This window comes from Sander vitreus, chromosome 8 (assembly GCF_031162955.1).
Source record: "Sander vitreus isolate 19-12246 chromosome 8, sanVit1, whole genome shotgun sequence".
Classification (NCBI taxonomy): Eukaryota; Metazoa; Chordata; class Actinopteri; order Perciformes; family Percidae; genus Sander; species Sander vitreus.
The window spans coordinates 26,138,413-26,163,027 of NC_135862.1; the positions used below are offsets into that span (position 1 = coordinate 26,138,413).

At 40.1% G+C, this 24,615-nt stretch overlaps 1 protein-coding gene across 7 annotated transcripts in view; it reads left to right on the plus strand.

The window, feature by feature from the left end:
- The first annotated feature begins 3,144 nt into the window (after nucleotides 1–3,144).
- The window catches only part of zc3h18 (zinc finger CCCH-type containing 18), a 49,344-nt gene continuing 27,873 nt past the window's right edge, over nucleotides 3,145–24,615 (plus strand). For 5 of the 7 annotated variants that reach the window (XM_078257661.1, XM_078257662.1, XM_078257663.1 and 2 more), the window contains exons 1-9: nucleotides 3,145–3,318; nucleotides 5,304–6,304; nucleotides 12,315–12,399; nucleotides 14,662–14,810; nucleotides 15,411–15,506; nucleotides 17,741–17,883; nucleotides 20,171–20,200; nucleotides 20,599–20,728; nucleotides 21,116–21,381. In XM_078257661.1, the coding sequence (XP_078113787.1) occupies nucleotides 5,315–6,304; nucleotides 12,315–12,399; nucleotides 14,662–14,810; nucleotides 15,411–15,506; nucleotides 17,741–17,883; nucleotides 20,171–20,200; nucleotides 20,599–20,728; nucleotides 21,116–21,381 (1,889 nt within the window). In that variant the 5' untranslated portion in view covers nucleotides 3,145–3,318; nucleotides 5,304–5,314. The remainder of the gene's footprint in view (nucleotides 3,319–5,303; nucleotides 6,305–12,314; nucleotides 12,400–14,661; nucleotides 14,811–15,410; nucleotides 15,507–17,740; nucleotides 17,884–20,170; nucleotides 20,201–20,598; nucleotides 20,729–21,115; nucleotides 21,382–24,615) is intronic. The other 2 variants (XM_078257666.1, XM_078257668.1) reach the window with 1 other exon arrangement.

Consider the following 24,615-nt stretch of genomic DNA (forward strand, 5'->3'; position numbering starts at 1 on the left):
ATGATGCATGAGTAGAAACTGCTCAGTATTTGAGGGTATACCCGGAATTTTCTCAGGTTTCGGAGGTGAAACAGTCTCTGCCTTGCCTTTCTCACCACTGAGTCAGTATGCAGTACCCAGATCAGACCCTCAGTGATGTGGTCACCAAGGTACTTGAAGATGTCCACCCTCTCCACAAAGGACCTGCTGATATTGGGGACATTGTTTCTTCCCTGTCTCTTCCCAAAGTCCACTATCATCTCTTTAGTCTTGCTGACATTAATGGGTATTTTCACACACACACACACACACACACACACACACACACACACACACACACACACACACACACACAAGTGCAGTTTTTCCTCAAGCCATCCACCCACACCCTCAACTATAGCCTATGTCTATGGTCTTCCCCCAAAATGTTCAGCTGTGGAATACACCTGCAGTATAACTTTTTGCCAGACACAGACACAAATATCCAATGTACAGTTCTGCTTATTGCAAATGCATTTGTTTAACAATGTCATCAACTGTTAACATACTTCCTTGCGAGTCTGGTAAAAAAACATGCAGGAAGGCCAACATTCTCGCACCCACACGCACGCACTTAAAACAAATAACACAGCATCCAGACAATTTTCCTTGCTTCCATTACACTTTAAGGAACCTAGCCAGTGTGAATAAAAACTCATTACATGTCTAAGACATATGTGACAGGACCTAGGGGTTGATTAATTTCCCTGAAAATGAAGAGATTTTCTCCACCACTAAACTCTAGCAGTTCAAAAAGAGTTCAACAATGCTGTGGCAATCCATCCTTAATCACAGTTTGTGCTTTGTTTTCCAGTGATAACTTTAGAAACACAAACCGTGTTCGGTGTGGGTGTATACAGTACACAGAAGGAGAGGAAATCCCAAATCTAATAGAAAACAACATCTTAAGTTACTCTATAAAAGGTAGTACTTTGGACATGTAGGCATGATACATGACCCTAACAAAGTGAAAGCTGTCACGCAACTGCCATGTCCTCCCAACGTTAAAGAGCTGTATAAGGTCCTTGGCTTCTTAAACTATGTAGGGAGGTTCCTGCCTGACCTCTCCACAAAGCTGCATCCAGTCTTTGGGTTTCATCAGGAATGGATAGCCATCAAGACAACACTGTTCCCATTTCTGCAGGGTTATAACTTTGCAAGGCCACACCTCTGAGAGACTGATGGGTTAGTGTGTTACACCAAGACAGGCTTGTAATTTCTGCTGCACTATGATCTGACGTGCTGAAACAGCTGCATGAGGGACAACAAGGACATTGCCCTTCAATGGTTAATGTTAGATGGTTAAGGTTAGGCACTGACCTCCAATGATTAAAGTAAGGATAAGACGTCGGGCAGTGAGTCTTGTGAGAGTTTTCACAAATCTAGGGTTACCACTGTAGACCATAGACTGTAAAAAAAAAGATAGACAATGCATCTCCACTTTCTCCCACTGTACTGGGATGGTGCTGCCATCTTGTAAGAATGGAGCCAGAGTCTGCGCAGTAGTGACCGAGTGCAAATTTGCATTTCCTAGGATGGCGAAGGCATGTCCCACCAGGTGCGATTTTAGCCCTTTTTGAGGGCTTGATCCCGGCACCCCTAAAAACTGTTAATCTATTGTGAACTAAGGAGTTCTGCTCTGGGAATGTCCCAGCATCATGAAACTTAAACCCAGAATCTAGATGCCGAGATCATTCAGAATAAAATTCTGAGCCATTTTCAGAAAATAGTGCTTGTCAGCTATTAGTCAAAATTGCATAAATCTCTAATTTTCAAAAGTTATTGGTACTGCATTTTGGAAATGTGTGCTTTGCCATGGATACATATCCAATTTAATTTGTAATACCACCTCACCTTTGTATTAATGGCCCTATGGTATTTTTTCTGTTGGTGTCTTTCTACTAGTTACATAATTCAGTTTTCCCCTATCATGATGGTCCAAAATTATGTTAAAATGCACAGTTAGCAAAGTAGACTAACGTTTTAAAATATTATGTTAAAAGAGTGCCAGGCACCCCTAAAGCTCTGATCCTGGAATCGCCTTGTCCCACCCTACTCTGCATTACTTAGTAGGGCGGATCACCAACCAATGGAGAATCAATTACAACTATCATTCATGATGTTTTACCCAGTTTTTTTATAGTATCAAATAACTAATAAACAAGAAAAATGAACACTAGAACAAATGGCATAAGAATAACCTAAAATGATAGAAACCATCCTTGGGAAAAATGTATGTGATGTGTACTTACTTATACTGCAGCCAGCCACCAGGGGGCGATCGAGATGTTTTAGCTACACTTTCCCATTAGTCTATATCCACAACGTTCCACTTCCAGGATAGCCCTTGTTCTGCCGCAAATTTCGCCGGATGCCACTCTTTTCGGCCGGATGTCCGTTACCTTCCGCTTTCTTTGTGTTGGAATATTAAACTCCGGTCGATTTATGAGGACTATGGTTAACTGCTCCTCAGATCTCTGCAGGGTAAATCCAGACAGCTAGCTACACTATCTGTTGAATCTGAGTTTTCTGTTGCACGACTAAAACAACTTTTGAATGTACACATGTTCCACCAAAACAAGTTCCTTCCTGAGAGTATTTTGCAGCGTCCTGTGGCTCCGCTCTGTGCTTAGCACCGCCCCAAGACGATTGTGATTGGTTTAAAGAAATGCAAATAAACGAGAGCACGTTTTTCTCCGATCCCGGAATGCTGTGTGGACTAGCCAGACTCTCCTCTGCAGCGCTGTGGAGGTAGGTCTGGCAATGCCAGACTACTTACGCATCAACACCATGGATGTAGGCTATCCCTGCCGTTGATCTATGGAATGCCATTTTATTCAATATTAAATAAATGAATAAATAGATGACAAAACATGCCTAGGAAATACATCCTGAAATTATATAAATAGATACATATCTATATTTATTTAATTATATTGACTCATATGTTTATGTATATATATTGCCTCATTTAATTATTTCAGGATGTATTTCATAGGCATATTTATTCATTTATGTTTTTATTGAATTAAACGGCATTCCATATTGATCTGCCCCTTCGGCTCCAACCCATGGAGAACCCCGCTTTTTCGCTTCCCCCGCCCCCCTGGACTGTCGTATGTTGATGACGTTAAGGTAATGGCGGCTCTCGCTGTGTCGTGAGGAGTGTTATATTTTCTCCACCATAGCTGTTAAATTAAACCGTATAATAGTTACTGTAGACTGTAAAAAACAACATCAGCAGGAGAGGGCAGTTCTTACCGCAGTAGTGCTGTCTTTGAAGAGCTCCGGGTCGGCAAGGTGACTATAAATGTGTGGTTGTTAGCAGTTAGCAAAGTGTAGCTGCGCTTTTAGCTTAAAGTTAGCTTCAGCGGAGGCTGCATTGTTAATTGAAAGACAGACGGGTGTGCTATTAATGTCCGCTCATTGCTGAAGCGGCTTTGTTCGGTTAGTTATGACGTTAAGACAACCTGTTTACTTGTTTATATTCTTAAAGGAAGATTTGCTGTTCGGCGGGGAGTGTGTGCTCGTTGGTTAGCCGGCTCTCTTCGCGTTGACGTTGTAGTTATGGGCCTTGTTGCCAACTAGCACGACCTAGCTAGCTGTTAGAAGTGTTGGTTACCAGTCATGTTAAGCTGCAGGTGAACTTTATTATGTACTAAACCGGACACATTATCTTCACATTAGTAGGTAGCTTAAACCATGTAGCTAACTCTTACGAGACACTTAAAGTATATGAGGTTTTAGCTCCTACCATTGGCAGATAAGGTAGCTAGTTCATTTATTTCTATGGGTTAACGTTAGCTAGTTGTTAGCTAGTCTGCTATTGCTAGGGTTTTTCTTTGCTGTTGATTTTGCAGCGCCGGAAGCTATCGTTAACTTTCATGGAGTAAATCCTGTTGTCAGTTATAAACATATTGTTGTCTAATTCTCCATATAAAGTGATTTTAGAGATTTTTTTGTCTTCACCATTGAGATAGCCAGATTGTTAGAAAGCTAGCTAGTTTGTCTTTGCTCAGGCAAAGTCTAAATCACCCCCAAAAAAACATTTAGATTGTGTGTGTTATTTAGTCCATTATTAGTTTAGTAATATATGCTCTACTGTATATGCCAAACGTATTTAAAGGTCTGGCAAGGCAATTCTTTGCCTATTCGGTTAGGATATATACAGTATTAGGTTGTTTATGTGCAAGTTAAATACTCTTGAATACGGAATACCGTACATTTCCCAAGTATTATTGTGGTTGTAGTTGGAAAATCATTTTATTTATTTTTTCTCTGGGTGTGTTTTATATTTTAACAACTTTAATGGTAAGTTAATGTTCTGGTATGTAACCTGGCGGACATGTAAATATGTTAAATTGACATGTTTTTAGAATAACATGATGTTCTTTTCATGATACAGGAAAGCAGACATTTATTATAGTGTATATGCTCAGTCAGGATATAACATGTTGACATTTTGTTCTTAGTTTAGTTTATTTTGAACATGTTTATATAAAAAAAAAAAAAGAATCTCAGCACAATCTTCCAAAATGTTTGTAAGTAATTCAAATAAGAAATTCCCATGTTCAAAAAGGAGTAGGAAGAAGTAAAAAAAAAAAACGTTTCTGGTCCTACCCCCTTTTTTCCATTTTTATACTTTAGTTAAATACAAAACAATGTGATGCTTCACTTATTTATACATGTTTACATAAACATACATGTACTGTATATCTACATACCTACACGCACATAAACACATGCATACACACACAAACACATTTCTTTCTTTTTCATCTATCTACATCAAACCGAATAATAAGCCATCCAAACTAGACTTGGTATATAAGCCCAGGAACCATACAGTCCGTATACAATACTATCACCTCGAGTCCTTTTTGTATCCATTCAATATATTCATTTTAAATAGTCTCTTAAAATTGCTCATTGTTGTACATTATTTCATCTCTCCGCTGCAGCTGTTCCATAAATTAACTCCTTTGGTTGTGATGCAGTGATATTTAGCATTTGTTCTTATAAGTTTCTTTTGAAATACAAAAGTTCCTCTTAAGTGATGTTTGCAATCTCTCATTTGAAACAACCCGTGGATACTGTTTGATAGCTGTTGATTATTTACTTTGTACATGATTTGTGCAGTTTTAAAGGCATCAGTATCTTTGAATTTTAGTGCTTTTAGTTTGATGAAAAGTGAATGAGTTGGTGCTCTATAAGTGATTTTATTTACAATTCTTAAGGCTCTCATACATGTTTCTTACAGACTACTGTTTTTCTTTTTACACCAGAATATTCTCTTATGGATACTCCTGAAAGCCCTACCCAGTCCCCTCAGTCTCCTGAGGAAGAGGAGAAGGGCCTTTCTGACAGTGAGCTGCTGGATTCACCTGATGAAGACGAGGGCAGGGTCATCTCAGACAGTGAGATAGTCCATGAAGAAGGGAATGGGGGGCTTGTTGATGAGGAGGAGGAGGACATGGTGGAAAGCCGAGGACGAGGTTCGGAATTGGAGGAAGAGAGGGAAGAAGACGATGAGGTAGTACCTGACTTTGTTTCTGACACAGAAGATGAGGAGCCTGTAGGAGAAACGGAAGGGATGGGACAGGAGGATGGGGCCATTTTGCTGATGGAGGGGGATGAAGACGGTCCACAGGGGGACCAGTTTGATGGAGAGGACGAGAAGGAAGGAGAGGAGCAAGAGCATAGAATCTTTGACACCCCACAGTCTCCAGACTCGGAGCCAGAACAGAGCAAGAGCTTCATTGCTGAAGAGGATGGAGAAGACGGGGAGGGAGGATACGGTGAATACAGAAAGGACGACTCGGCAGATCCTGAGATTGCTGAGGTGGATGATGATGATGATGATGAGGAGGAGGACGAGGAAGAAGAAGACAAAAGCAAGGCCGAGGAGGACGAAAGGATGAGAGCTGAGGAGAGGAGGAGAGTTGTCGCGGTGAGGGAGATGAAGGATGACTCGGCATCCGTTTCCCGGGAGCTGGACGAGCACGAACTGGATTATGACGAGGAGGTCCCAGAGGAGCCCAGCATCCCTGCACACGAGGAAGAGGAAGATGAGGAAGACACAAAAGTGGAGGGAGAAGAACGGGAGCAGATTGAGGACAAGAGCAGTAAGAAGAGAGAGAAGAAACCAATCCTCCCCCCATCTCCTAAAGACAATGAATTCAAGAGGACAGGTGACTCCAAAGGGCCTGAGAGGATGCGCAGAGATTCCTTCAGAGACAAGAAGAAGGATGAGGATGATGGAGAGATTGATGAAGGAGAGATTGATGTAAGTGATCATAGTTATTACATAATTGTTATATGTTAATCCGTGTGAGGTGATTGGCTGGGTGCAGGTAAATTCATCAATACAAAACTTTGTAAAATAGTAGCTCCTAAATGTATAGACTGCAGTTATGGTAGTAGTAGTTATGGCAGGACAATAGAGACCGGTCCAAAGGATTTGTATCGGGGCCGATCCGAGCACATTTAAATGTGTTGGCATTGGCTTTACTTTCTTTACTGCACTTTACTGTGTTTTGTCCAACTTAGCCTGCTGGTGTTGCACACTGGTCCCTTGCTTTGCAGCCAACAGTGCATGTCACTCTTAAAGGGCAGTGAAAATGAAAGTACCGGTAATGTGAAAAAATCATTTGGGCACACTGGTGCGAGTGACTCCGAATTCTGACGTCAAAAAAAACAACATTATTTGTTAACATTCTACTCTAGATCTCTCTTTCCCCGTGCAGTGCACAAAACTAAGGCTGCAACTAACTACTATTTTAATATTCGAATAATCGGTGAAGAAGCAACATATCACGCGGTTTGAAGTTTACACAGATTTGGGTGGGAAAAGGGTATTAGTGGGTAGTCTTGCAGAGTGAAATGTACTCCATGTCTGTTCAAGGTGGAGCTTTAAATATTAACATCATAATGCTGGATAGCTTAATGAATTATAGTGCATCATGTTTTAATTAGGCTATCTTTTGAATCTGCAACATTTCTCCGTCAGGCGGAAGTAAAAGTACATAGTAGTATACAGTTAAGTTGCAAATTAATAAGTGATTTGGAGGCCTTTTGTGAGTAGAGCTGGGCAATATATCAATATATCTATCGTGATATGAGACTAGATATCGTCTTAGATTTTGAATATCGTAATATGACATAAGTGTTGTCTTTTCCTGGTTTTAAAGGCTGCATTACAGTAAAGTGATGTCATTTTCTGAATTGACCAGACTGTTAACGGTTCAGTTATTTGTCTTTACCCACTTAGTCATTATATCCACATTACTGAGATGCTTATTTATCAAAAATCTCATTGTGTAAATATTTTGTGAAAGCACCAATAGTCAACACTACAATATCGTTGCGGTATCGATATCGAGGTATTTGGTCAAAAATATCGTGACATTTGATTTTCTCCATATCGCCCAGCCCTAGTTGAGTTATTTTTGGCTGCATTGTGTTAAAATAGCAACATAATTCAATATTTTTAATATCTAAATCTCAAAAACGGATAACCGGCACTGCACTAGTGTATATATAAAAAAACGTGAAAAGGGCATGACTCTGATCTCAGGATGCGAGGGTGTCTTGTCACAGATTGTAAAAGTTGCACATTCTTGCGATCTCAAGGACCCAGAAGCTGCAAAAAACAGCAGAAGAAACTTGAGAGAGCAGACTCAGAAACGAACACGCGCACTATTGGGACTGCGGATTTTGCTCCTATGAATCTATGCACTTGCACTCTTAAATGTTCACTTGCAGACTGTGTAGAGCTCAGAATTATTTTTGTGCTCTCTCAAATCTTTTGTCATCAAAATACCTTTTTATTTATTAGTTTATTTATCAGGGACAATGTAGCACACATTATTACATACATAATTATCACAGTCAAAGCCATAAAAATATGTGTAGATGTGTTGCATAAAAGGTTTCTAGCCAGTAGGCTAACTTGTAACCTCCCTGGTCAGGCCTTTCTAAAAAGATAATCCAAATCTAATTTTTTTTTAAAGAACTACATAGTGTGAGTTACACAATCATGCAGCAGATAAATTGTATACTTATATATTATATCAACATTTCACAGATTCATGAGCAGCGCACTGTATGCATTCTTTTTTCTTTTATTTTCTTTTTTTTTTTTGACATAAAAAACAGCACATCACGTGACACAAACCCCAAGCACCCAGCCGCTCGCACCCGCTCACCTACACCCACCCCGATAGTGAGGGGCCTGGGTCGCTACATGTTAATAGGGCTGTCCCAAACGATTCTTTTTTAAACGATTAATCTAGGGATTATTTTTTTGATTAGTCGACTACTCTAACGATACATTTTTCGACTAATCTTAAAGATTCATTTTTCAGTTAGCGATTATTTTCCCATTGCTGAATTATTAACAATTTACACAAAACAAATTTCAGTAAGGTTCAAATCTCTATTTATTAAAATGGTTTAACACTGCACTGTTCAAGTAAAATGAATTTGTAGTGCAACCTGAAGCCAGATGTTATATCAGTATCATATATCAGTCCAACCACAAAATAAAGTCACTTTCAGGAGAACTTAAAGTAAACCGAGCAAGTGCAAAAAGAGTAGCCTGTATTTGCTTTTTTTAACAGTAGTATGTAAAATAATGAATAAGCTCCAGTTTAACAGCCAAGCTCTTCTCCCTTTTAATCTTACAGTAAAAAAAGTATAACATATGAAATCAGATGTATCAAATAAATCCAACATAAGGCAAGTTGCAGAGTGTCTAATATAACAGTCTGTAATCGATTGGGTCACTCAGGATGATGGGGAACCAAAAAAATAACACTGCCGACTAACAGCGTTTGATGATGCTTAATGTTAAGTCATAGCGGGACATTAAAACGAATCAACGGACTAACGTACCGTTGGGCTACTACTGGGAACACATTCCGTGTCACTATGTTAATAATCGCACATGCTTGGGAGTAAAGCTTAGATCGGGCACAAAAAAATCAAGCCCTACCCGAGCCCGAGCATGTTGTATCCGAGCCCGGCCCGACACATTAACTGGAATTATGAGCCTGAGCCCGATTTAAACCTGACTATTTTTTAATACGTTGGCCGTTATAACTGACGTTATAAAGGACTCGTGAGATATCTGAAACAATCTGGCCTGGTTACACAATTATTGAAGACAGTGCTACAGATGGGGGAGACACGCTTTAGCACAGTTTACCTCCCACTCAAGTCAGTGCAGAACATATACGGGAGAAGCTGGAGAGGCATAGCTTTCTCCCCACCCAATTAGACTAATAAAGTAATGATTAAAAACAACACAAATGAGAAAAATTGATGAAGGGCCCGGGGATAGTGGCGAGAAATATCGACCCGGCCCGTGGGTCAAGCTCGGGCTCGGGCAGAGAATCTAAACTCTACTTGGGAGGGAAAGGGACAAAAAGGTGAGCAGCAGACGCGTAACTGTCAGTGCTTGTGTTTAGTTTTTTTACTGATGTTTCCTGTTTGCAGTAACATTAACGGGTCTCTCACGCCGCGATACGGACTGACGAGTCTGATCTCCGGTTACGTGATTGTCTACCGCAGGGGGACGTCCGGTTGCTTTTCTCCAAAAGTTAAATCGGTCTTAACTTTTTGCTGCAGGCATTCAAAATAAATGTAAAGACCTGCGTTTTTGCCGGACTGTGTGACGAGTAAAGACCGACGCGGTGTCTGTGAATGAATGCTCAGCCAGCCAGTGTTTCACTAGAGCATTAGCGTCATGAACGGTCGTACTATCTTTACCTTTTATCAAATCGCCTGAAAACACATAAAGACCTCTACACACATCAGACTGCTTGCTTGTAACTCAACATTTCTCATTCTTGGCTGAGATGGACAACCTAGCGCTGCATAAATTAGCCAGCAGCTAGCAACTAAAACATGAGGATAAAAAAGATATACAAGCACTGAACTGCCCAGGAGTTTGTGTAACAGCTTAATGTTTCCTGCAACAACAAAACACTCGGTATTTCTCGCTCCTCTCTTTTCTTTGACGCTTTGGCATCCTTCTGTAAGGAACTTTGGGGTAGGCCTACAATGGTTCTAGCGAATGCTTCAAGCAGCAATACCACAGGCCAAGCAATCGGCCCATTCCAAACAGGCATACTTTGAACGGGAATTGTACTAGTTTATTTAAAATGTCATTCAAGTTGGAGCTTTAAATTCTAATATAATGCTGGAAAGTTTAATAAATAATAATGCACCATATTTACCGGTCGCCATATTACTGTATATTAAGTGCTTTGGGGGCCTTCTGTAAGTTATTTGGGGGTACAATGGTTCTGGAGAAAGCTGCAAGCAGCAATACAGAAGGCCAAGCAATCTGCCCGTTCCAACAGGCACTGCACTATTTAAATACAAATAGCACACTCTCCCAGGGTGTCCGCGGGGTTTTAAAAGGTAGTATATCAAATTGGTAAAAATGAAGGCTATTAAAAGGTATTAATCACCATTTTACGAGGTATTAATTTTTTAAATCATTTTTTTTTGTAAACAATGAGTTGTCCATTTGTTTTATTATGTCTGTTTAAGTTGATCTTGTGAAGTTTGTGTGATATTATATCCTATCCTATTATATCCACCTATTTTAGCCTTCCAAGCCAGACCATGGATGTATTAAGAGAACGAGCCAGACCCACATCAAGATGTTGGTTCTGGGAACTCACCATTGGCAGGGCTCAATCCGAGGGGCGGGATAAACGGTTGTCTTTCAAATTCCCTCTGCGCGCTACAACCAAGCAGGGCAACGAAGAAGATAGCGGAGCTAGTTGATAGATTAAACTTTTGCCGTATCGGGTCGGCAAAACTCCGAACCCATTCCAATCCTTTTTTAAGAATTCTGTTCTTTGTTCTTTTCTCAAAGAAAAGCTTAACTCCAAGTCTTCCAGAGTCGCAGCCAAAGCCGATTCCAAAGACCGCTGTTAGCCAGCAGCAGCTCTTCTTTGTTTTCAAGTTGTTTGTATCCCACAAAGATGAACAGAGAGCCTGAGTGGTGCATCAGACAGATGAAGAGTATAGTGCAAACATTCCTCCAGGGCAAGCAGGTGGCAGGTGGCAGCTCAGCTGGTAAGAAAATATTGTATAGGGACAGTAGAAGTGGATAAGTTATTCAGATTGATTAGCTAAGGACATGTGTTAGTGCTCTCAGTGTGCAAGGTGTTTTGTGCATTATCTTAACAGTGTGGAAGAGTCATTGCTTTTACCTAAATTTAAAAAAAGTACTATGTACTCCTAGCTAGCTCTCTATGTAGATGCTGTGATGATTGACAGTGTTTCCTCTAGAATTGATTTCAGCAGCGGGGGTGGGGGTGTTGAACGTCAAAAAGTAACGTTACCTGAAAACGGCGTGTAGATTCTTTTTAGCATCTCACATCACACTTTCAGTCACTATGACCACTACTACCACGGTCAGAAACATTGATTGTGCCAAAATGTGAACAATAACGTCGCTGTCAATGGGCTTATCTGCTAATGTTAGCTACCGACCGTTAGCTTAAAACCATCCAGCAAATAGACGGTGCCGTTACCTGAAACCGGTGATTAACGTCACCGCTCATTTTACACACAGTTTAACAACAAAACAAAACGCTGAGTGAACATTACTAGTTAACGTTTTTCATGTTGGTTTTGAGCGGTATGCACCCCTCGTGGGGAAGAAAAACCAATTCAATTGAAGCTCTTACTATGAGATCACAGGTTCACTTAGTTTGAAATGGAAATAATGGCATCATCAAGTTCAAACGGTTTGTTTGCATGTCTGTATGTATGTCTGTTTTCTTGTATTTCACTTGCCTCATGGAATATTTTCTGTGTACTCATGTCTGTACATACAGAAGAAGGTTCACTTAGTTTTAAGTGGTTATAATGGAATCAGTGAATGCTTGTTTCTTTGAACTGCTTTAATTTATCATTTTATTTCATCTATTAATTTTATTCGAAAGGTGAAATAAATGCAAGATGGGTTAGGGTTGCAAGATGTTTCCAAAGTCAGTGAGTCTCAATCTATTCTGTTGACTTTCCCTATCTGCATTGTTCTATTGGCCTAGAGGATGTAGTTTTATAAATCTCAAACTCTGTTTAATGGTTAGAAAATGTGTTGCTGTATAAACCTGCAACTCAATGGCGTGTTGGTTTTAAAAATTGTATTAAAAGATATTGAATTTACTTCCAAGATTTCTGTATATACCCTGCTCTCCAGATACCTTATTTTTTACGATACAATTAGACGATCTAAGGTGTCATGACTTGCCGCTTGTATGTGTGGGCAGGATGATGACCTGGAGGAGGGGGAGGTCAAAGATCCGTCGGACAGGAAGATCAGACCACGTCCCATCTGCAGGTTCTTCATCAAAGGTAGGTGGTCTTGAGCAGGTCTCATCCCAGAGCTTAACATATATATATATATATATATATATATATATATATATATATATATATATATATATATATATATATATATTAGCATGGCTGATATTATCTGCCAAATTTAACTTATGACAGATACATCAGTATGTAAGCCGGTAAGTAACCAGTAACTGCAGTGCCACACTGACCACCATTCTTTAATAACCACTCTATTCCCGATATTTACAGTGGGACACCATTAGAATAAAAGCTTTTACAACTGATGCTGTTGTATATTCATAAAATAGTTTTACTTATGTGTAGGGGTGTTAATTTTGATTTATTTTTCTGACCAAAAGCCGACCCTTGTTAACTGATCGTGAACCGACAAGCAGGCAACTGAGTCACAGTTTACCTGTCCTGGAGGCTCGGACATGCTCATGGACACTTGTACAAGTTGTGCAACCAGATGTTGCATGCATTGTCGCGGCCACGTGCAGCCGTTTTCCTGGAACAGCTTGAGCGTGCCAGCGACGTAGCGAAGTATGCAGGTGTCCGCGCAGCGTATGTCCGAGCCTGTCTCCACACCCTCCACCTGCGATGTTGTCGGTGTCATCTGTAGGGCTGTGTACCGAATTCAATACTTTTTAGGCACTGACCGAATTGCCTTTAAAGTATTGAGTATCGAAAAATGCCTCGTCATTCAATACCCAATTTCAATTACAAACGTAATGTGTAATGTTGTAATTATCAAATTGGTATCGAAAAAAAGTACAGTTTAGGAACCGGTATCGAGTTACGATATTAGTCACGGATTCCCAGCCCTAGTCATCTCTGTGTCTGCCAAGTGTGCTCTGTGTGTAGGAATGCCGTCAGTCCTCACTCATCAACATGTGTGGCTGCGGTCCAGGGAAAAAAAGGAGCTTAAACGCAACTTGCTAGTTCAAACTTTGTAACTTTTATCCCGCAGTTAAGAAATAAATTGCAATTTTTCTTTTTACCATGCAACACTCGTTACTTAAAAAATGTTTTTTTTATAATGTTTTTAACTGTTTAACTAATAGTAATAATCAGTCAAAATTAGGGGCTGCAACTAACAATAATTTTCATAGTCGATTAATCTGTCGATTATTGTTATATGGGTGACAATTATTATTATGGTTGACGTCACGAAGACTACGTCCATATTTTATACAGTCTATGATCCCTGCTTATTTCATAGTAGATTTTGTAAATGTGGATTGGAAGTGTGTGTTCACACTGCTGCCAACTTTGGTCTATTCAGATATTATTCTTTAACTTGGACTGGGAATTTGTGAGTTTCCTCATTTTAGACTTAGACAAAGTTGTAGTGGTGTGTTTTTAAAGGAGGATTATGGAACAGGTCTGATGATAGTCTTGACAAAGTAACAAAGTTAACATAACCGGCTTTGACTTCTGTTAAGTTTTTAAACACAGGAACGCAAAATGATGCTTAGACACAGTGACCAGACAGAATTAGTGATTTCACTTAGAACAATGGCTACAATTCTCAAACTTCTTGAATATTTGATAACTATATAATCTGTATAATTAGAAATATATAACAATCTAACATTGTAATAATATCTGTTTTATTACCGTGATGAAGAACATGTGAGAAATGTTAGTTTGTCAGCTTTATGTGAGTTGTTCTACAGTAGGGGAGGCTGTTGTACTTAATATAGATTTCAGTTTCTGTTGTTATTGCTGATAGTAAGACATGTACTCGAGGAAAAAAAAAATATATATATATATATATATAGACAGAGTAGTTTTAAAAAGTAGTTTAATGGACCTTTAGCAACATATGTAAAGGTTCACCATTGTTCTACTGATCTTTAGGGGAATAATAGACAATGGGGATACAGCACTATTATAAATGTCTGTATGGGTCCAATACACTTTTCACGTGTGGTAATTGGTACCAAGATTTTTACAAGACGGCATATTGATATAATTTCTCTAACCGTGTGTCAATCACTGCTCATACGCACACATTCATTCTCCCTTGTGCGGGGAGCAGCTTAGGAGACCGTTTTGGGCTTTAGCGGAAAGGGGGGAGGGACTGAGAAGTTGTTGAGGTTCAAATTGTTTGGCTAAGTCCTGGATCTTCACAATCCTACCTACGGCACCTTTAATCGAAGAAAGTACCACAAATATTACATTTTTTGTTACTCTTGGCACCTGTGTCTGTGTTATCAACTCCCTGCAAATGATTTAAACCATTCTGGTACATTTTGTTTCCTCCAGGAAATTGCACTTGGGGTATGAACTGTAGGTTCATCCACCCTGGCGTCAATGACAAGGGAAATTATTCCCTGATAAGTAAACCAGACCTCTTCTCACCTAATGGAGCGCCTCCTGGAGGACCACACCCACTCATACCCAATAATCCCTGGGTACGTCTCTTACTTTTCTGAAACCGTTGAAACGGTGTATAATATCTGTAATTTTGAAGTGTACAGACTGCTGTTACGTTGTTACAGTACATAAATACAGATAAATCATGAAGATGAAAAGCACAATTTAGGGCTGCACGATATGAGGAAAATGTGCAATATGTGTATTGTTGTTTGAAATATGAAAATATTGTTGAATATCGTGTTAATGATTTTGCTTGCGATAAACAGATATTAAAGTGTACTCAGTTCTGCATTTCTGCTGCTTACAGTATTCTGCTAATACAACGAAATGCTTGTTGCTTGTTTATAACATTCTTTTATTGAACAAATTGAACATTGAATTGAAAATGAAAGACGCCACTAAAAAACCCAAAAAAATGACACATTTTAAAGTACAGTTTTCTACTGATATTTTCTTTCAACTAACACAAGAAAAATCTCTGAGTGTTGCAATGGCGATTTAAAAAGACACTATTGTCCAGCAAACAAATGCGCATGAACTGGATCTATGTCATCTGCAATTCTACCAACTAGCATTGGCTGCTACATCTCTCTGTGAGTAAGAGAAACTACTGAATCAATTTGTCATTGTTTTAGGCTGGACCTGCAGTGGAGGAGCTCCCTCCACCACCTCCTCCAGTGGAGCCTCCTGTTGAGAGTGCCTGGGAGCGAGGCCTAAGGCATGCCAAAGAGGTAAACCACTGTCTAAGTGACTGAACAACAGTCTTTGAAATTGGTCCAGCATTAAGCAAGATCGCTGCAGTCGGCAGCGGTAAAACAAGCTACAATGTAAGTTAATAGGGCTATTATGCAGCTTGTATTTACCTTCACACAAGTGCCTGTTTTGCCACTGACAGGCTCAGATTAATATTCTAAGTGTCTGACAACATTATGGAAAGGATTTCTAAGGAGGTCGACCTTTCTGTTAAAGAGTAAGATCCTTTATTTAAACATAAAAACATCCACGAAATTGCATTCGCTAAACCCACCAGACTCCATGTAAATTAACACAAATTTTAGCATCGTAAAATACACTTAATTCGTCGACAGAAACAAACTAAAACTATTAAAAGCCGTTTTGGGTCGTCGTTCCACTTTTCCAACCGTCACCACTCTAATTTTGGTTGAAATAAACGCATAGTTTACTGATTTACATGTGAAAATATGTTGGCTCTCTACACGCTGAAAGTATTGCTTTTTTTTAATGGATTTAGTAGATTTAGCGCTAGCGACCTCAGCGCTATTTCTGGTTAAACAGAAAGCTCTTAAACAGGTTTCAAAAAGGCCCATCTCTGTAGGGATCCTTTCCATAATGTTGCCAGACACTGATAATAATAATCTAAGGCTTTCAGTGGCAAAACAAGCACTTTTAGTGGACCAAATTGACGATGCACATTTGCCCCCATAGGGTTACAGTGTTCATGCTTAATATTGGACCAATTTCAAAGATTGTTGTTCCTGTCAGTCACTTGCACACAAAAACATAGGAAAATAGGGTCCAGGTTGAAAAAAAGGGTAGTTACCCTTTAAGTCCAGAACAGACCAAAAGATTTGCGACGAGACCAGTTGAAACTTGCAACTACTTACTTTTTTTGAAACCTGCCAGATCACATCAATGCAACGAGACAGTATATCATCTCAATTGCAACAACCCTCTGTACATAGGTTCTAACTTACGACTTTTTAGGCTTTATTGTAGCTGGATTAAATGTTTGGTGTCTTAAAGTATGAATGAGAATAGTGACATTCTTGCTACAGGCGCATTTCTAGTAGTGAAAACAATGTTTCATTTCTCAGATTCACTGCTTTGTTCTAACGTTGCTCCCTCTTTTCATTCACTCTCTAGCTCGCTCAACCACCGCTGCTCTTTCTCGCTCGCGGGCGATCGTTGAGCCTCGATCCAAAATGTAGTCATTTCGACCAGTTGACAGTTTGTAACTGACTTGACCAGCTGACTACGCTATGAGTTGATTGGCTGTTAAAGGTTTAATGCCGACAAGGTGTCCATTATCAGAAATGAATGGATGACGGGGAGGCCAAACCCTCCAGAACAGTTGCCTCCTCCGCAGCCCATTATTTCCTGATAAGAGACAGCTTGAAGGGCATCAACCTGCTTATACCATGGCCACTTGCCAACAAACATTTTTTCAAGGCCATTCATTTATATTTTCAAAATCTAAAGTTTTTCAAACAATAACTCTGTTTCCCTGGTAACACCTGAGGGTTTGACTAATACCTCTAACAGTCATTCCTATCCCATTTAAGGTTCTTAAAGTTCACTGCTCCAGTAAATAGGACGGACCTTAGATACAACTTGGCAGCTTGAGATATTTCTGGTCTGCTCTGCTCATAGAACGCTCGCTCAGCAACGAGCCAGAAAGGGAACGCTATGCTAGCAAAATTCAAAGTCAATAACATTACTTACCATTGACAAACGGTAAATATAATCCGACAGAATATTTAACAACACAAGCTAGCTATCCAGCCATGTCATTGTCCCCAAATCAATATCAAGCCTTTTACGAACAAATACTACACCATGTGTACTATCAGCCGCTGCCTGAAGTAGAGCGCTGAACAGCAAACGAGATATGAGATGATCGCTAAATGTGATACAAAGTAACTTCAGAGGGCAGTGTAACTTACATCCTGCAGCTTTGTGTGTTAGAGCCGTCCTGTGGTGTCCAAGAGGACGAGGCACGGAAGGACTAAACTCAGCGTGAAAGATGTTCCGTTTTTTTTCCATTTAAAGTAGCACATTCATTTAGATCGGTAAACAGTAGACAGTTTCACTGGAACTACTTAGTAGGTGTCCTATATCCCTTTTCAATGGACACCCTGCAGCCAGTCAGACTCAAGTATTCACCCAGATCATGGTATAAAACAGGTGCTGTGCCTTACATTCTGTATCTGGCTCTGTCTCATAGGTGCTGAAGAAGGCCACCATCCGTAAGGAGCAGGAGCCAGACTTTGAGGAGAAGCGTTTCAATGTGACCATCGGAGAAGACGAGAGAGAATTTGACAAAGAGAATGATTTCCTCAGAGAACGCAGCTACCGCATCATCAGAGAGTATTACTTTCTTAAATTAAACACAGTTTTTCTGATTCCATGTTTATCTTGCAGTTGCCTGCACCTCCAGTCCTGAAGTACATGCTTTGCGAAAAGCTTCTTTCTCCTTTACCTTTTTAAATGATTTCAATCCTTCAATCCTTAACAATCACGTCAGACTTACGTAATTTAAGTAAAGCTTGGAGAGATGACACACTACAGAGTAATTCAAACAAATACACATACAATAATAGGAAACAAGAGGGAGGAAACACTCACTTCTGATATTTGAACCTTGGGTGGCTCCACCACCAGTTACAACTTTTAGTCAGCCGGATCACTTTGAGGATGCTGGTAGCCGACCCAATTTCTGTTTTAAGGAAGTAGAGAGAGAGAACTTCTTTTTTTTTAACAAATCTATGAAGTGAAACACATTGACAATACATAAACCAAGATACAATTAAGAAGTGATACTATACAGGGCAAAGTAATGAAGTACATAGAGAAGTCTGTGTCTTTAATGGCCAGTCAGTAAAAACCACTGTGAACGTGTATAGGCCCTCCAGATTTTTCACATACAATACTGATTATCAGTTGGAACAGATCTTTTTGTTTAAATGGCTTCTTTCTTTCAGTAGACCATACATGACAGGGTTGTGTTTAAAGTCCAACATAACTCCTAAGTCCTTTTTAATATAGTCCAGACTTTTTGTGCTTTGTAGTCTATTAAGAGATGCTGTTGTTTTTCATCTTCATTTCACAACATTCTACATTCATTCTCATGTTACACAACATCTTTATTTCACTACACCTCTCACAGGAATAAGCCAACGAGCACATCTGATGTCTTTACCTTATGCCTTTGTCATTAGTTACGTTTTTATATCTAACTATAAATTGGGGAATCTCTCTGAGTGTGTGTGTCTCCCGCATATGCAGTACAGCAGCGGGGGCGGGGAGTTGCTACATCCCTAGATGGCTGATTGCGGTTTATGGCTCTGCTGCCAACAGAGAGCCTATGGGCTTCTGTACTGCAGCGGGGGGCGGGTTAAAAAACCCAGACTAGCGACAAATCTAGGGGCTCTACTATCACCTTTCTCTGTCACTGACTGAGATGCAGCAGCGAGCCGAAGGGCGCGTCATGTAGTGGCCGTGTCGTGTAGTACTGCAGATGTGGTCTGTGCACTGTGCAGGAGGAAAAGAATACATTCTATTGCTTCTAACTTTCTCTCTGTGTGATCACAGATTTTACAAGTAAATGCAGCCAAACTCACAGCACAGGTGTTGTCTTAAACTTATGTGTTTGGTGATTTTGTCAGATGATGTTTCGGTTATAAAATCATGATTTCAGCAATGCAAAAAAATAGAAATGCATACGGGGAACCAAGCAATCCGAACAGGCACACTTCAAATTCACTTCACTTCAAATGGGCATTGCGCTAGTTTAATTAATTTTTTAAGCCAAGGACCCCTTAACTGAAAGAGAGATGGAGCAGTGACCCCATACGACATATATTGTATAAAATGAAGTTGCATATTAAACTGGGCCTACAATAACATAGGGGTGGCACGTAGGGCAGCCTAAAGCCTTTATACTGTACATACCATTTTTGCATAGAATATTAAGCTATTAAGATAGCCTTATAATTGTTGCCATGATTTTGTAAGTCATGTTGTCATTTTAAACCATACATGTGGCACAGTACATCTTCAGGATTAACTGTATCTGTGGATGGCTACCTTAGTGACTATACCTTACCTATAGGCCAGTAAGCCTATCTTCAGTGGGGATTTATATTTGCTGATAATATGTTGGATTCATTGAAAAAAACCTTAAAAAATTAACAATAATTTGGAGGCCCCCCTGCATTGACTCTGAGAACCCTCTAGGGGTCCCGGACCCCCCGTTGAAGATCCCTGTGCTAATGGTTTCTCAGCTGGAGGTATGCAAGAGGTGAGAAATGAGAACATTTCAAGTTAAGTTAGGCTTTGCTGTTGACTTTCCAACTTATTTTAATAAAGAGAGAAAAAGATAAGAGATTGGGCGAGCCAGCACCCACATTGAACTGCAGGCTGTAGACGTGTGTCTCGGGTGGGTGAGAAAGAAAACACAAGGGTGCTTTAAAAAAAGAAATACAACTTATTTTCTGATGGTTTCTCAGTACTGCAGGCTGCTGTGTGTTTACCCCTGTGGCTACCAACAGACACACTATAACCTAGTGTAGCATACACGCTGTTAGTGTGTCGTAAATGTACCAAATATAATACGAGATTATGTCATTGAAGCTATTCTGTTTTCCTCTTTCAGTGAAATGGACTTCAGAGATCCTATATACGGGTAAGTGTAGACTAACTTTAATAGCCTTAATAAACTCTTCACTAGACCATGGTGTAGACAGATGTAAATGTAACGTGCTGTAACACTGCTCAATGTTTGTCATGATTGAAAAGACCATTAATGATTTACGCACAGCTTTTTGGTCCATGTCTCTTGTCAGAGATGGAAATATTGCTTATCCAAGTGAGATCATTCATAAAACAGTGGTGTATAGGGTCTCTGTTTGACTCACAGATTGCCATTCAATGAATTGAAATTTGAACAACTGAAAATACTGAACTGAAATATCGTTCAGGAATATGTTCACAATTCTGTATCATTCTGTAAAATATGTTTAACGTCAGTTTGAAAATTAACGTGCAAAAAAAATGTTTTTTTCTTATGTGCTCAATAAACAGTATTTCCCTCAATAGTGACCCATATGCTGATCCATACTATGACTATGAAATGGAGGCCCTATGGCGTGGAGGCCAGTATGAAAACTTCCGAGTGCAGTACACAGAAGCTCCTCTTCCTTACCTCTACAATGTGAGTATCCTCCACAATCTGCTCAAAATGTTCTCTCTGACTTCTAAAGTGAGTACTACAACATTAACAACAGCACAATATTAAGCAAAACATGCCTAATCATAAAGTCCCAGCAGAGGACGACATGTGAATGGTACAGTGGATAGCACAAAAATATGAGAACAGTTATACAGACGACAATAGTCCACAATAAATTTCACTATTTACTCCTGTTGGTCGCCAGCTTTCCCCCGAATATTACGGAGACCTTTTCTTTAGAAACGAGTATTTGTATTTGTGAGTCGTAAGAGTTCAGTGTTAAAAAATGGGTTTGGGGCCGAGTGCCACTGACAGGATAGGGAAGCCAAAAAGTTTTTGCTATGAAACTGAACATATCCATTCCGACAGGAACGTGAACGTGACCGCGACCCTCGGGAGCGGCACCGGGACCGAGAGAGGGAGAGAGATCACCGTGAGAGGGAGCGCCGGCAGAGAGAGCGGGAGAGGGAGCGGGAGCGCGAGAAGGAGAGGATGCGGCGGAAAGAAGAGTGGGAGAGGGACCGGATGAAGCGGGATGATAAGGAGAGACCAAGGATGCGTCCTCCTAGGGACGCCAGGGAAAAGAAAGACGAGGAGAAACTGAAACCACGCTCGCCCCTCAGCTTGCCACCCAAGTAAGTAAAATTTCAGTTGGCTTTAGGTTGATTTATTTTGCAGAATTTTTTGATGTCATATTTTGATACACCAGTAAGGAGCCAGTACAGTAAATCCCAGTCATTATGATTTTTTTGTTTTATTTGACACAGTTATATCTTTGTAATTATTAGGTGTGGGGTTGACTCAGACAGACATGCATTAAGCTCTGGTTATTTAAAGTCTTGAAGGTCAAACATAACATAAAATCAATATGGTAATTAATGGGGATGGCTCCCCATTAATGCAGGGAAGCCAACATTGGAGTTATATGATCTTGTTTTCTTGAATTGATTATAATCCCAGCATCAGCATTTCGAAGTAATTGAAGGCGATTGAGGAAAGCCTGTGTTGTACATGTGTAGAAAGCATTGCAGGAATCAAGTCGAGAAAAGAAAAGCATTGTCAACCCTGTGTAAATGTCTTCCCTAACAGTGATGGGAAGTGACACAAAAGTAAACTACCCTGTTGGTCCTGTTGGATTTGTTATTGTTGGAACAGAATCTTAATTATACATGGTAAAACTTGCGGTCTGTTGAAAGTTTCTTTTTCCATGGGGCACAACCATTATTATTCAAGCTAGGTGTGCTACTTTCCGGTAAGAGCAGCAACATGAAATGAAAGCTACCACCCCCAAAACATTCAAGCATCTACCAACCTTACATGTGCCAGGGAGAGTTGAAGGGAACTACACCACCGAAACAATGCATGATACTGGTAGCCAGTGAACCGCAATCAATGAGCCTTCTAGGGATGTAGCGACTCCCCCTTTTTTCCCCCGTTTTAACTTAAAACTATGGAAATTTGAGCTGAATGAATCTCATATTTTAGTCTGGCTTTATAAGTGCAGATCAAGATGTTAAAAAAAGGATGATAATGTATAAAATTCTCTTATCACGGTATATCTACATTTATATTGCAATAGTAATTAGTGGTGTATGACCGTGGTCTGTACGGATCAACACTCACGATTTGGAATGCATGTGAACCGCGGATTCATTTAGTATAATAACAATAATAGTTTAAAATAAATGTTTACTGTCGCTGTTACTTAAAGTAAGCTGATACACCTCTATGGAGGGTTGCCATGAAAAGAAACAGGCAACACAATTTTCTGTTCACATGAACGGAGCATGTTAAAAGCAGGTGATAGAGATGGTAATGGCTACTGGAGAAAGAACTTAAAAAGCTGTGACGCCGGCTATAGAGCTCTGTCGTATCAGCGGCAGTTGGTAGTTGACTTACCCGAGAATAGTGGGCTTTGAGGCGGGTACAGGGCACTGCGAGCTGTAGGTCGTTTTTGGTTTTAGGCGACAAAAAGTGAGCGTTATGTTTAGTTTAGGCACCAAAACGACTAATTTTGCGTCGAGGATTTTTTTTGTAATCAAGTTATTCGAGGAATCGTTTCATCCCTAGTTTGGATTAAAACACTCCCAAGGAACACTTATTTTCGGTGTGTCCTTTGTGTTGGTTTTGTATTAAGTGCTCACTTTTCACTGTCCCGAAAGGCATGGGAATTTGTAATTAGAAATTGTTAATGCTAAAAAGTAGTCCTCTCAATGCACCATACAATTCCACAACTCGGTCTGCATGTTTTCAAGTTATCTATAAAGCTAGTCTATGGAAAAGCAGTACTCTATATTTGAAAACCTTCCCCAGTTTGTGACATTCAATAAAGAAAGCCAGTGCTGTCACATATTGCCATTGTTTTGACCACATCCATGATCTCTGGTTTGGAAAGTGTGGAACTTGACTAGGTTTTTCTCAACAGACTTGGAGGCACCATGTTCCTGTCACTTTAATGTCAACTAATCCAAGCTAACATCCATATTTAGCTGTTATGTTGATTGACGTAAAGCACTTTAGCAATATTATCAATCAGTCAATCAATTTTCCTTATATGAAATCGTACAAGGTACAATTCCAGTGAAATGTTATCCCTTAGCTCCTTCAAATTGTGCATGACTCATCAAAAAGTTGAATGTGGCCGTCAGATCGGCACACAGAGAAAGAGTTACCAGGTTGAATGCTGCTGGGACTCCAGGATCTGGCCTAGATTCTGTGAAAAGACACCACAGCTCCAGACATCTGGCTGGAAACCAACGAAGGCAACCCAGCTTACCATCCAACGCCTGCACACTGGCCGGCAGGATGCCCAGCAGAGAAGTCGCAGTCAGTGTTCAGGTGTTCAATTCCTCCAGGCTTGCCTCGGTGCCCCCTCTGAAGTAGCAATGGCGATGGACACAGAGATGGTCTTGCTTGTTCACATTGGAATCGTAGCCATAGGACGTAGCTGATAGCCATCTTCACCTTTTCCTCTATGTTTACCCTGACGTTTACATTTAAATAACCTGGACCAGCTAGGCCAGCAGGGTCAGCAGAAGACTGGCGAGTTGATATCCTTGTCCTGATGAGCAACTTGTAGTCATTAGATGGCCAGAGAAATGGTCTTGCTAGCCTGAGCTGTTCTCCTCCGCCTTTTCTTGTTTACGAGGGTTGGGTATCTTTAAAAAAAAGATACCATATACAATAAGACAAACACACGTGAGACCCAGCTCTGTGCGTAACGTAGTGTTTTCCTGCATACCTCTACAACATGTAGACAGCCAATCACTAGCATTATTAGATTGTATTGGCTCACTGATGCTAATGATATTAACTCCTTAGGTATTGAAATTTGGTATTGAACAACAAGGCACTTTTGAGGCACTCAATAATATAAAGGCAATTCGGTCGGTGCCTTCAAGTCTCAAAGTTTGGTAGTGTTTACATATGAAAACTTGACCGCCCAGGCCTTGAATTGGCAGGAGGATAGCAGATGGTTAGCAGAGTCGACAGGAGAATGGCAAGATCATTTCCTGATCCAGATGTGGGGCATATAGCCACATGCCATCACCACCCAATGTCAACCACATAAATCAAAACTAATTGTATTTGTAAAATAGACAATTCAGCATAGATTTTCAAGAGCTCATGAAGAGGCGACTGGAGAGGTCGCGCCTTCTAGAATACATAGATACCAGGGGCTACCATGAGCTGTACATTCTCATTCACATGAGAATTACATTCTGAGTGAATGCCCCCAGTGAAAAATAAAAATTTAAATTAAAGATTTAAGAAATGTACTGTGTATAGTACATGATAGTGATACACAATAGCTGACCTACGTTACCCATAAATGTTAAATAACTTTACCATAGCCAAACTGGAGAGGC